The 13,762-nt window shown below is 42.4% G+C and overlaps 1 protein-coding gene across 6 annotated transcripts in view; it reads left to right on the top strand.

Annotated features, from left to right (window-relative positions):
* The first annotated feature begins 8,132 nt into the window (after positions 1-8,132).
* The window catches only part of AGGF1 (angiogenic factor with G-patch and FHA domains 1), a 55,257-nt gene continuing 49,627 nt past the window's right edge, over positions 8,133-13,762 (top strand). For 5 of the 6 annotated variants that reach the window (XR_011997057.1, XM_025998274.2, XM_025998273.2 and 2 more), the window contains exons 1-4: positions 8,133-8,669; positions 11,239-11,341; positions 12,549-12,751; positions 13,124-13,288. Coding sequence is in view for 5 of the 6 variants with exons in the window: in XM_025998274.2 (XP_025854059.2) it covers positions 8,478-8,669; positions 11,239-11,341; positions 12,549-12,751; positions 13,124-13,288 (663 nt within the window). In the remaining variant the exon portion in view is untranslated. The remainder of the gene's footprint in view (positions 8,670-11,238; positions 11,342-12,548; positions 12,752-13,123; positions 13,289-13,762) is intronic. The other variant, XM_025998277.2, reaches the window with a different exon arrangement.

Here is a 13,762-nt window from a genome sequence, read left to right as displayed (position 1 = left end):
TTAATAGCTACTCCTCTATCTTGGGGAGAAAAGGGCAGGGAGGGAAGAAGTATCTCCCACCATCAAGATACATTCAGTTAGCAACTCCCACCTCAAGTACAAGTGTACAATGCTTCTCTACCCCGACTCCACTCGGGGATCCAATACAGGATCTCATCAGTCCTCTCCCTATCCTATGTGCTCCTGGATGTCTTGGGAGTACTGTGTGCATTGGGCAGGCAAATAGGGAGAGAGAATGGTGTCTGTGAGTCCTCCTAGCCAATCCGTGGTGGAAGATGTAGCAGGAAGGAGTCTTCATGGATCCCAAGGGAAGGCATTATCAGAGTCTCCTGGTGCAGGTGCTGGAAATATTCCCTTGAATGAAAGCAGGGTAAACTACCCTGTGATGATGAAGTGATGATGGCTCAGTTTCCAAGCAGTTCTTGGGACCTGCATCAATAGCCTTCATGGTGGTCCTTTCTCCTATTCACCTGTTTAGCTCTTCCAGGGCAGGGGATGCTTTCTCTTCTTGAGCAATGTTTCCTTGCCCCGAACCCAGCTCCTAAACTTTTTTTTTTTTTATTTTTTAAGCTCCTTATCTTTTCCAAGAATGTTTCCCTTACTCTGTTTTCTCTGATAATTTTTACTACCTTTGTCTTTTAAGCATAACTTCTTTTTTTTTTTAAATTTTTTTAAATTTTATTTATTTATGATAGTCATACAGAGAGAAAGAGAGAGGCAGAGACACAGGCAGAGGGAGAAGCAGGCTCCATGCGCCGGGAGCCTGATGTGGGATTCGATCCCGGGTCTCCAGGATCGCGCCCTGGGCCAAAGGCAGGCGCCAAACCGCTGCGCCACCCAGGGATCCCTAAGCATAACTTCTGTTACATTTTTAGACTTGTGGTTCTATGAAACAAGTTGCATTTGATGGATGATACGGTTCTAGTGATACACTATTCTCATTTTATAATTATACTTTTGTTTGATTTCTTGAATAATGTCTCTCTCCCCCACAAGACTGTAAATGACAATAAACTGACCCCTACGTCATTCACCATTGTACCCTCAGAGCCCTGCACCATGCCTGGAACATAGCTGGTGTTCCATAAATATATGTTAAACAAATAGATGTTACCCAAGTTTGCCTTTAAAGCCCATCTTGAAAATTTTACATATATTTTAGAAATGAAGAAGAATATTGGCAGAACCATACTAAAGGCCTATGTCTTCTTCTGTGTTTCCAACCCTCCAGTTCTTACACAGATGATGTAAAGCTTTGTCAAATACATGATTATTTCATTTCTTTTTTTTTTTTTTTAAAGATTTGATTTATTTACTCATGAGAGACAGAGAGAGAGAGAGAGAGAGAGAGAGAGAGGCAGAGACACAGGCAGAGGGAGAAGCAGGCTCCATGCAGGGAGCCCAACGTGGGACTCGATCCTGGGTCTCCAGGATCACACCCTGGGCTGAAGGCAGGCTATCAACCACTGAGCCACCCGGACGTCCCAATACATGATCATTTCATTGATGGATTATGGCCACCTGCTTGGTTGTGCTGAGGATTATGAAGGACAGAGAGAATAAGAAGAAAGAGAAGAGATGAGGATTATGAAGTCAAGCTGGGCTCAGTGGAAAGAGCCAAGTGCAGAGTGACAGCATCCTTGTCACATACATGTGGACCACACCTCATGCTGAGAAGCAGTGGGACCATGTGATACTCACACAGCACCAATATTTCACAGAACTTTTATCGCTGTAAACTATGACTTCAGCAGTTCTATACCACTCCAGCCATCTGTCTATATATAACTCGGGTCCTCCTATATACTTTACATTCTTTACGTCAATTCAGCAAGCATATACTGAACACTTGCTGTCTTGAATGTATGCTGGTGGTGCTCAGTACACAGGTATACTATTTGCTACTTATTTTTTTAATGGAATTTATTTATTTATTTACTTATTAAGATTTGATTTATTCATTCATGAAAGAGGGAGAGAGAGAGAGAGATTGAGAGGCAGAGACACAGGCAGAGGGAGAAGCAGGCTCCATGCAGGGAGCCCTATGCAGGACTCGATCCCGGGTCTCCAGGATGATGCCCTAGGCGGAAGGCAGGCACTAAACCCCTGAGCTACCTGGGCATCCCGGAATTTATTTTTCAGGGCAGTTTTAATTTCACAGCAAATTTACTACTCATTTGTAAAAGTGTAATTTGCAAATGAACTCATGGAACATATACAAGTGCAGTGCAGACACACACACACACACACACACACACACACAGTCAGCCTCCTCTTTCCACCATGGTTACAACCTCAGTAGGTCATTTCTTGGTTAATACTTACCAAAGGGAAAGAAGAAAAGCCAAAAGCTTCAAAACATGCGAGGAACCTTTTTATGTAAAGCAGGTGGAAAAATCTACAAAAATTTCTTTGCAAACTCCTAGTAACTTTTAAGATACCAGTTGTCGAGGACTTGTCAGCTAATTAATACTTGACTTCTGAGAAAAGTTTGGAAGACATAAAACCTCCATCTCTGAGCCAACTGATGTTTCTTAACTGGAGGTTTTCCTAGGCCTGTCACTTGGAGGAAAAACAAAAGATGCCTGCATATTCTCAAATCTTCTATTGCTAATCAAAACAACAGGAAATCAGAAGTTCTAAAATTTAGTGTCATTTAATCAGCAGTTGTTCATTGAGTGAAACTTCTATAAAATGTGCCTAGAGACCAGTGTAGTAAATGCTTTACTCATTTAAAAATAAGGTTATTAAAAATTATGAAGACATATAACCAGTAGATGAACTATTCTACATAAAAAGGACTATGTCATTTAGGCCTTATATTTGGCTGAATGCACTAGAAATCCAACCATGATGGCTTAACTAGAAGGGACTTATTTTTCTCACCTAAGAGGAGGGGTGGAGACAAGCAGTTCACAGTATCATCAGTATCTCAGGATCCTTCTATCCTTCTGGTTTGCTTTCCTTAAGACGTGGTGTTCGTGTTCATGATTGCCTCATGGTCACAATGAGGCTGCTCTACCTCCAGCATAATATTCACTTCCCAGGTAAGGAGAATAAAAAGAAAGAGAAGGGCAAAAGCAAAAGGCTGAATCTGTCCTTTTTTTATTGGAAAGCAATAGCTTTGCCAGGAACCTTGCCTCTAGACTTCTTTTGTTGTTGTTGTTGTTAAGATTTTATTTATTTATTCATGATTGACACAGAGAGAGAGAGGCAGAGACACAGACAGAGGAAGAAGCAGGCTCCATGCAGGGAGACCTACGTGGGACTTGATCCTGAGACTTGGGGATCAACCCCTGAGCCAAAGGCAGATGCTCAACTGCTCAGCCACGCAGGCTGAGACTTCTAGACTTCTAATTACACCTCATTGGCTATAACTATGTTACATGGTCACCCAGCTGATGTGTTTAGTTATCCTAAACAAAATTCAGTTCTCTTGTAAGAAGAAAAGAGAATGGCTTTTGGGTTGACAACTAGCAGAATCTGCCACAAAAACACATTTTAAATTAAATCCAGAAAGGGTTTAAGTTCCAGGATCTTTGGAGGTAGTGAGAAAATGAAATGAAGTGAGAAAATTTACAAGTTAAGTCTCAGGACAAAGAGATTATCTATGTTCCCAGCTTTGGACAATTAGATATAGTTCAGCATTGGCTGGTTTGAGTGATTTTTAAAGAAAAGCCAAGGCCTTCCCATTTATGCTATAGGATGCCTAAGAGGCACCACCAAGTGACGAACAGCTTCAAAAGAAATTAGCAATGATGCATGGTTGCTAGTTTCTACATTCTTTATCCAATTTTAATACTAATGAATTCCTGACCTGATAACCAGTGTCATTCAAGGAAGTACTATGTAAGTAGCCAGGTAACAAAATGCTCAATCTTTAACTTGCATCTCTTAAAAACGAAATACTTAAGGGAAATCATTTCATACTATCCAGCAACACCCGTTTCATCCTTTATTCTCTCCTAGATTTTGTTGTATTTTACAAAAGTAATGAATTGGAACTTTTTTTTGAATTGGAACTTTTAAAAATGGTCCTTCAGGGGATCCCTGGGTGGCGCAGTGGTTTGGCGCCTAGCTTTGGCCCAGGGCGCGATCCTGGAGACCCGGGATCGAATCCCACGTCGGGCTCCCGGTGCATGGAGCCTGCTTCTCCCTCTCCCTGTGTCTCTGCCTCTCTCTCTCTCTGTGTGTGACTATCATAAATAAATAAAGAAAAACAAATATTTGAAAAAAATAAAAATGGTCCTTCAACATAGAGTTTGAGAAAATACTGTTCTAGTCTAAAGCATTGATTTTGCATCTTGAAGACCTAGAATCAGTTCAGTGGAGATGGATTCTCCTTAAAGTCAGCTTTCTCAATATCACGGATGTGTGTAAGGGAAGGAATGGTGGGGGAAGGGAAGCATCAGAAAATTTACAAGATAGTAATTTGAAAATTCATTATATATCAAAATGAAAATGCAAAATGTTAGTATTTCAATTGGGAGTGGAGAAGAGGGGCTTGCCTCATTTCCTCTGTCTTCCTTCCTTCACCCTTTCTTCAGGGTTTTAGTATTACACCTACCCATTCTTTCCTTAGGTCTCCAGGGGAAGGAAACAGGTAATGGTCAATTGACTGAAAGTAATGTGGAGCAATAAATCAGAACTATTGAAATGCTATGGCTCCCCAGATATCCTTGTGTGACATCAGACAGTAGGATCAGATAGGAGAGTGTTGGCTACTCATTGGATCCAACATAAATTATGATGGGTAAATTTCATTAAATATAGAATTGATGACATTCTAAAAGAAATTGGACATAAATCAGGTTTTATTTAATAAACAATATTCCTCCGTTGCAGAATATAAAAAGGTCTCTGGTACTTGGACTCCAGCCTGCTGAAACCCACAGGACCCTGGCATGGCTTTAGATCAGTTGAGTATGAGTTATTGCTACATACAAAACAACCCCAAACTCAGTGGCTTCCACTAAGCATCATTTATTATTTCCCACAAGCCTGGGGTGAGGTGGTGGTGGGCTGATATCTAGGCAGGATTGCCCAGTGTCTGAGGGTTTCCGAGGACCTCTGCTGTAGGCTGGCTTAGCTGGGACAGATCTGTTCCATGTGTCATTTATCCCCCAGTAAGACCAGCAGACACCTGAGCATGTTCTTCTCATGGCAATCGAAGAAATTCAAGAAAGCAAGCAGAACTACTAGGGCCTCTTGAGAAGGTAGCATCAGAACTGGTCCACTGTTCTGGAAGTCACTTCATTCAAGCAGCCAAAACAAGTCACACAGCCAAACCCATATTCAAATGTGGGGCGGGGAATTCTGCTTCTGTAGGGAAGGGAACATACTGCCATTCTGGAAAGCAACCTAGTGGAACAGAATCAAATTACATGTTTGCCCTAGGAACCAGAGATCACATGCCTTGCTGCGTATTCCAAAGAAATGAATGCACGGGCCAATAAAGTGGAATGAATAAGGGTTTTCATTGTGGTACCAATGGAGACTAATTGATGTCTCAATTAGAGATAACTTAGATGTTGACACTAATGGGTAAATTAAATGTGGTATACATATACTTTGGAATATTATGCAGCAGTTTGATGTATATATAGCAATATATAGGAATTTTTAAAACATCTTTTACTGTGGAAAAAATAAGAAACAGTGTAAGACTTAAAACCAAACAGTATTCAGGTAAAATGCATACACACACAAAACATGTAAGGATAGATTTATATTTAAAGATGTACAGCAGACACAGAAGAGTGGGTGCCCATTGGCAGAAAGGTGGTAATGGCAACTGGGGATATAGAGTGACACTAAAACTAAAACAAGAAGAGGAGCCGTCCATGGGCCAATGTTGATAATGTGTTGTAAACTAAGAACTATGACTATAATCTTACGTACAAAATAATAGCTAAGAAAAAATATTACAGAAACAAAATCAAATTGTGAAGAGTGTCAAGTAATATGATTCTCTAGGGCATTGGCCTTGCCCACTATAGTAAGCAACTTTTTTTTTTTTTAAGATTTTATTTATTTATTTGACTGAGAGGGAGAGACAGAGAGACGGAGAGAGCATGTGCACACAAGTAGGCACAGTGGAGGCAGAGGGAGAGAGGGAGAAGCAGGTTCCCTACTGAGCAGAGAGCCTGATGCAGGGCTGGATCCCAGGACTCTGAAATCACGACCTGAGCCAAAGGCAGGCGCTTAACCCACTGAGTCACCCAGATGCCCCAGTAAGTAACTTTTGATCTGAAAACTACCTATGGCAAAAACTGCTGTTCACCTACTCACCATGTAATTTCCCTCTCTTTCATATTTATAGAACCTCTTACTATTGGGAATAATGTGTGCAGTTTATTTTTTATTTTTTATGTGTGCAGTTTAGAAAGACACACATACACACACAATTGCCAGCCACACTTATAGCAAGGGTGGGTGTCGGGATATAAACAGAAATCATTGAGTGGGGCTTTGGAAAAGTCTTTTTATTTTATTTTTTAGTAATCTCTACACCCAACATGGGGCTTGAGCGCATACCTTTATTTTGTTGCTTTTGTTTGGCTGTGTTCAGCAAACATTTAAGGATACCTGCTCTGCGACAGGCACTGTGCTGGACCCTGGGAAAGGACTGGCAAGACGTGGGTGCTGACCTCCGTAGGCCTCAGGCACAGCACTCTGGGCTCAGACCATGGTTCTGATCCACTTCGCTGAAGGAAGGATGTTTCAGGAGGGCCCTCATCAGTTAAAGGCCGGTGAACAAAGGCTGTTGTGCCCAAGACTGCGAATCCAAGAAACCACCAAGGAGCCGACCCCCATGCAAACACACGAGGGTTTATTTACAAGCTCGAGCTTGGGTCCAAGTGCACCCGACCCAGCGGAGCAGCAGGGACTTGGACCCCGAGGTGGGTTTCAGCTAAGTTTTATGGGCTGGTCTAGGGGACCTCCAGAAGGGGGGGGGTAGGAATCGCTCAAGTTCTGTTGACATTCTGATATGGGGCTTTCAAGGGCATTGAGCTCTGTTCTCATTCTGATATGGGGCTTCCCCCCACTGGCTTGGGCTCCGTTCTCATTCTAATATGGGGCTTTTTAGGACTTTAAGCTGTAAGCTGTTTTTTTTTTTTTTCCCTGTAACTGAAGTAAGGTAAATTTCAGCTCTTATTCACAGGGGCCTGGGATGGCTGTACTTGTGCTAACGCTTAAAGTGGAATGGCCTTGAATGGCCTTAATTTTCTCACCTCCACAAGGTCAGTTTCACACAGGTGAAACACCAAATAGATCCGGTGAACCAGAGCATTTTTCTCCCCCGTTTTCACAGAATTTAGATGCTTATTTTCCTACCAGGGATGCTCCGTCCTGCAACTCAGACCTAATGAATCTGCTTGCGTTTCCGGGGGGCCTACGTTCATAGCATCAGCAGAAGTGATTAAGTAAGCTGAGCCTCAGAGAACTATGTTGTGCCCTGGCCGAGCGTTATCTCTGTAAACCCTGACAAATTATTTTTGGAGTTTGCGTTGACACCTGAAAAGTGCTGCAGAATGAAGAGCTGCCAAGTGGACGGAGTGCACGGAGCGCGGAAGCTTCCTGCTCGCCGGTGCCGGGCAGGCAGGAGCCCGCGGGGCCACCTTTGTCCTCCATTAACCGCACAGAATAACCCAAACTGGGGTCTTTCCCAGAATCAGGCTTACTGACAGAGAGGAGTTTTATCTGTGCGGTGGGGCAGACACCTAACCGCTCATCTAGGCTCCGTGTAAGTGCACCCCCGTCTGAAGTCTGACTCCTCCCTCGTTTTTACTCCCGCGGAGCTCATCGTACCTATCTACATTTTCATGTCTATGTGGATTTCCTCATATCTATGCCTATTAAATTAAATTTTTCTTATTAGCCTGTCTCATGTAAATTCGATTCTTAGTGCAGCTGGAAGGACCTTAGAGGAGGCGGAAACTCGCGCTCCCCGACGTCGGCAAGTGTTAAAAACCTGGGACCAGAGGCAGCGACCCTGCAGGTGCCCGCAGCACTTTGCAGCCGCTTTGAAAGGACTCCAGGGCGCCAGGTGGAGGCCGCGCGTGCGCCGCAGGGCCCTTCGCAGGACCCGTAGCTTCCTCCAGGCTCGGCCCCGCCCACCGCCCGCGCGCCCGCTTCCGGCTCAGCCCGGGGTCTTCCGAGTGCGTCTGGCCCCGCTGCCCGGCGCCGACCATTTTTGCGGCGTTTCCCCAGCTCTGTCGGTCGCCGGGGGAAGGTACCGACAGGAAGTCTCCGCGTTTCCGCATCTGGCGGGGTGCGCTGCGCCCATCCTCTTCCCTCGCTCGCTGCGGGCGGGGAGCGCCAGGCGTCATGGCCAGCGGCCGCTGCGGCCCGGCCGGCCCGAGGACCACCCTCCGCGTCCGCGCGCTCTCGCGGCCTGAGGCCCCGCCGGCGGCCGGCTCCGTGTGAGCGCCCCCGGCCCCGGCCCCGGCCCCGCCCCCGCCCGCGCCGGGCCCATGGCCTCCGAGGCCCCGCCGTCGCCGCCGTCCCCGGAGCCCGAGCTGGCCCAGCTGAGGCGGAAGGTGGAGAAGTTGGAAGGGGAGCTGCGGAGCTGCAAGCGGCAGGTGCGGGAGATCGAGAAGCTGCTGCATCACACGGAGCGGCTGTACCAGAGCGCGGAGAGCAGCAACCAGGAGCTCCGCAGCCAGGTGCGCGGCGCCGGCGGGCTCCCGGGCGGGCCCCGAGCCGCTCTGGAGAGCCCTGCAAGGAGATGCAGGTGCCTCTGCAGCCAGCCCGAGGCCGGGCTCTGGGTTTGGGGAGTGCAGGAGCTGCCGCGGGGCGCGACCCGAGTCACCTTAGTTTTCACTCTCGCTGGTGACGTTCCCGTGGCTCTAGGAACATGGATATTATTTTTTTTCTCGATCCCTTTGGAGTGTGTCAAAGCTCTGGACTTGAAGCTAGAACCTCAGTTGGCCGTAAAATGACAATGTTAGCACCGCGCACGCGCGCGGAGGTTAAGTGAGATTAAGCACGAACGAGCAGTCTAGAGTTTTACAAACTGTTGAGCGCTGTGCATGTGTCAGAGGTGGTTTTTCTGGGCGTTCACCAGCTTGAGTTTTCTGCTGAAAACTGGGAGGCCAGAATTGTCTTTGTTAGAGACACTAACCAGCTATCTTCATTTTCCTAAAATGGGGTAAGGATAAGTATTTGTCTTTTTTTTTTTTTTAACTTTTAAAAAGGAACATAATATATTTTTCCAGCTTCATTTGTTGGACAGTTACACTCTCCCAACAAGTTGTGTCTATGTAATTATTAGTGGCAAACTGTTGTCTAGTCCGTTGTAATAGTTGGTATATTTGCTAAAATTTGCACATGAAGACTGTGCGCTAAAACAGTGGTAGCCTTTGTTATTTCTGGTTATCAAACGATCTTGAAAATAACTGCTGAGATGCAGTGAAGGGTGTCTGTTGGATAGCTTGTTAATGTGGCGTTTCGGAAGACACTGTGAGCTGTTGGAGAGAAACGCGTGAGGACTGTCCTGGAGACCGCCCGGAGGGTTAAACTATCATGACGGAAGGGGAGCAAAAGATTCCTGTAAGATTCCTTTTAAAAAGCCCTTTTATGATTCTCAATTTTTAATCTCAAGCTCTAAAAAAAGAACATTTTTGTTAGCCTTCGAAGAGCCAGCATTTTGTTAGTGTGAATTTGATAGTAGTCTAATGGGAAATTGAAATGCACAAAAAGCTTTGACTCTACTGGTGACAGTGATGACTCTTCTTTACCCTCTTAGTGAGCTTCTCCTGATGGTGGGTAGAGGTTGGTTAACTGTCCTCTCAAATTACTAAATAATGTTTTATCTGAAGTGGTAAAGTCGGCTTGAGAATTGAAGGTGAGCTGATGGAAAAATGTAGTATAGGTTTCAGACTCTGAACCTTGGACAGATTACTTTGTCTCTTTGGGTTTCTCATGTAAAATAGTGATTAGGGCCTCTATTCTGCAACATGTTTGGAAGAATTAATGAGAGGTTATCCAGAGTACTAAGTTTGGTGCCAAGCATGTAGCAGATACTAAATAAATTATCAAGTTTATAGTAATAGTGGTAGTAGCTGGAGCCAGGACTGGAGCAGGGCAGTCAGTAACTCAGGGCAAAAAATGTAAGGGGTACTCGTTCTCTGGTACAGACTCTGTACTTGTATGGAGCTGAGAATGAGTCCTCTTTAAATTTTGTGCTCTGGGGCACCCGGGTGGCTCAGTGGTTGAGCGTCTGCCTTGAGCTCAGGTGGTGACCCCAGGGTCCCGGGATCGAGTCCCACATCAGGCTCCCCTCGAGGAGCCTGCTTCTCCCTCTGCCTATGTCTCTGCCTCTCTCTGTGTTGTCTCTCATGAATAAATAAATAAAATCTTTAAAAAAGGAATAAATAAATTTTCTGCTCTGGATGCCTTGCTTGCTTCACTCTAGTTCCAGCAGTGGTGCTAATAGGATCTAATAACTAATGAAGTGCTAGATAATGTGTGTATAATCAGTCTTATCACCTTTCTCCTTTTAAGTTTTGTGTGTCATTAAGTATTTAAAAGCTTGTTTTTTAGTTGATTTCATGCCTATCGTAGACGTCTCACACGGAGATCCTTTCTGAATGTGAAGTGTTTATGGGATTGCTCCTCATCTGCTATGGGCGTTTTCACAGTGTTGCTCTGGCCCTGGCATTCAGTGAGGCCCAGGGAGGACAGATGCCCCTCTGAGACAGTGACCTATCTTCCCTTCTGCTGCAGTTGTTTAGTCATAAGACTGCTATCTGCTGTTTAAAGAAAAAAGAGTGCATTAAAACATACAAGTGAATATTAATATATTTAAGTGAATAATTAATTCTAGGTGGAGGACACTGAATGATGCTAGATAATTTAATCTGGTGAATGGGTATTAATGGTTTTTAAACTAATTCTTTAGGAAGAACTGCTGATTAAAATTTTAGTATAAAAACATTCTTACTGTTAGAAATAAGGGCTCCTGTTCACAGAGCCCTATTTTAGTTCATCTGATTTTTGGAAGGAATATTTTGAGGTTTAGCAAGAGTATAAAAATAGAAACATTTCCCTCTGCAAATGTGAACGATGAAAGAAAGTTAATTATAGTGTTTTTATTTTTTCTGAAAAGGAAACTAGCACCTTTTGTGCTTCTCTAAAACTTCTCCAAGAAAAATGTCATAATTTCAGGAGAATGGTGTATATATTATTAGATAGCTATATGATATATTTTTCTAAAGTTTTGTTTTCTTTTAGGTAGAGGAGCTCAGTAAAATACTCCATTGTGGGAGAAATGAAGACAGTAAGAAGTCTGATGTAGAAGTACAAACAGAGAACCACCCTCCTTGGTCAATCTCAGGTATTCAGCTTATAGCGAAGATACCTTACTGCTATTACGTTCACATCATGTTGAGGTGATGTGAACGTAAATTTACTTTAAACTTAAAATAGACATACATGTAGATAAAGCTGAGAACTGTAATGTTGACTTCTCATATGATTTGGTATTTTCAGATAATCTCTATGCTCTTCTGGTGGGAAGACAGAAATGTCATTCTGTAAATATATTATATTGCTCATGTGTTTTCAGTGGCACATAACTGAGTAATGTTTGCCATGCTGTGAATCGTCTACTTGAATCTGCCTTCCTTGTAACCAGGCATCTGTGTTTTCTGGTTGATGCGTTCCACTTAGCATTGCATTCAGTGCCGGTGTCTTAGGCTCTTACAGGAGTGATGAACTCACAACCATGACCTCATCAGTAGTAGCCTTGTGAGGCAAAGTAATTGAGCAACTGGGTTTTAATAAATAGGGATCACAGGAAATGATCTTTACGTTAAGTTTTGCCTTCTTACATTTAGTATGTGATTTAACTAATTTGTTAAACACAGCAATAGTATTAACATTACATATTTGTATGATTTTTTTAAAGCCAGCATCATGAGAGAAATTTGACAGAAAAATCAGCTCTTGATCTTTATTTCCATTTGTCATTCCATTTCCACTCCATTCCATATGCAACAGTATATGATTAGAAGTTAAGAGTTACTCTTTTATTGATAGCACACAACCTATTCACCTGTTTTCTTTTTTTGTTTTTGCTAGGGGAAATCCAAATCTACCTTTTTTATTTTTATTTACGTTTTAAAATATTTTATTTGTCAAAGAGAGCGAGCATAAGCAGGGACTACGGCAGGCAGAGGGAGAAGCAGACTCCCCACTGAACAGGGAGCCCAACTTGGGGCTTGATCTCAGGACCCTGAGATTATGACCTGAGCCGAAAGCAGACACTTAACCAACTAAGTCACCCAGGTGTCCCCCAAATCCACCTTTTTAAAAACTTTTTAGTTTGACAGCTAGGGTATTGAAGGTGACATTAGAATCAAAGATAGATACTTCTGCTGATTTATCTGCATGGTCCATTTAATCTGTTAAATTGTATACAGTTTAAAAATACCATATGTTTGCATCATGTCCTGTATTATGTTCAGTGTTGGTGGTTGGGAATTAACTCCTCTTCATATATATTTTTCTAATATGATATCCCCTAATTATTTTTGCTCCAGATTATTATTATCAGACATACTATAAGGATGTTAGTCTTCCAAATAAAGTGACTGAACTCTCAGTTCAGCAAGATCAGGATATCAAAGCTTCTACTTTAAATTCTGAAGACCAGTCACAAATAGATAATGATGCTTACACTGGTACTGATATAACAGAACATGCTAAATGTGCAGAAGAGGACCATTTTGCCTCAAATTCCCAGGTAATAAAATGCTTAACCTGAAATTGTTGATGCCCAAAAACGTGTCTTTTGTTGTTGTTATATAGAAAAATAGACTTCTTTAATCTATCACGATATATACAAAGATTATAAACATTCTATGTATAATGATGCAGTGAATATTACAGTTTAAGTAAAAAAACAAACTGGGTTAAAATTGAATTAACTAAAACTCTAGTAACTATTTTTTAAAGGGGACCAAACTGTAATTGATAGCCATCTCTTTCCATTGCAGAAATTAAAGTCTTATTATTTAAAATTGCTTTAAGTCTATTCATTGTTTTTACTTCTTTTAACTTTTAAAGTGATAAAATGAAGTTTTTGTCTTACTTGATATGAATGTATCATACCTAGGAGTCAGCATCTGTATTAGCAGCAGAAGATACATCCTTAGAAGGTTCTTCATTAGCTGAAAGTTTGAGAGCTGCAGCAGAAGCTGCTGTGTCTCAGACTGGATTTAGTTATGATGAGAACACTGGACTGTATTTTGATCACAGCACTGGTTTCTATTATGATTCTGTAAGTATCTTGGACCATTTAATGTTGTATGGTTGTATACTTGCTGCTTGATACCAAGTATTAAACCCTAAGCTGAAGTAAGAAAAGCAAGAAACTGGATTGAAAAATTATATTTGATTCAAAGCTATTTGACAGGAGTAGAGAGTTATAAAATTGCTTTTGATGCTGCACTTCTAAATTTTTAATAAGTTAATTGTGATTGTTAGATTAGTACTTCAGAAAAATCAATAACCTTTTATATGTAAAGTAACACAAAAATGTTAGAACATTTATTAATAAAAGCAGACAGTTAACTGCATTGTTGTAAAGTGTTTAAGAACCTAATGTTTTTTCATAGAATTTGTAAGGAAGTGACACTGTTAATTCTAGGCCTGATGTGAGATTTTTAAAAATTGTTTCAAGTACTTAGGAATCCATTTGAGCCCTAGAGAAAGTCTTTTTTCTTGAGTTCTCAATAGTATGTTTATTATTAGT

Source organism: Vulpes vulpes, chromosome 14 (genome assembly GCF_048418805.1).
Source record: "Vulpes vulpes isolate BD-2025 chromosome 14, VulVul3, whole genome shotgun sequence".
Lineage (NCBI taxonomy): Eukaryota > Metazoa > Chordata > Mammalia > Carnivora > Canidae > Vulpes > Vulpes vulpes.
The sequence above is the reverse complement of the archived record's forward strand: the minus strand, read 5'-3'. Positions and strand labels throughout refer to the sequence as shown.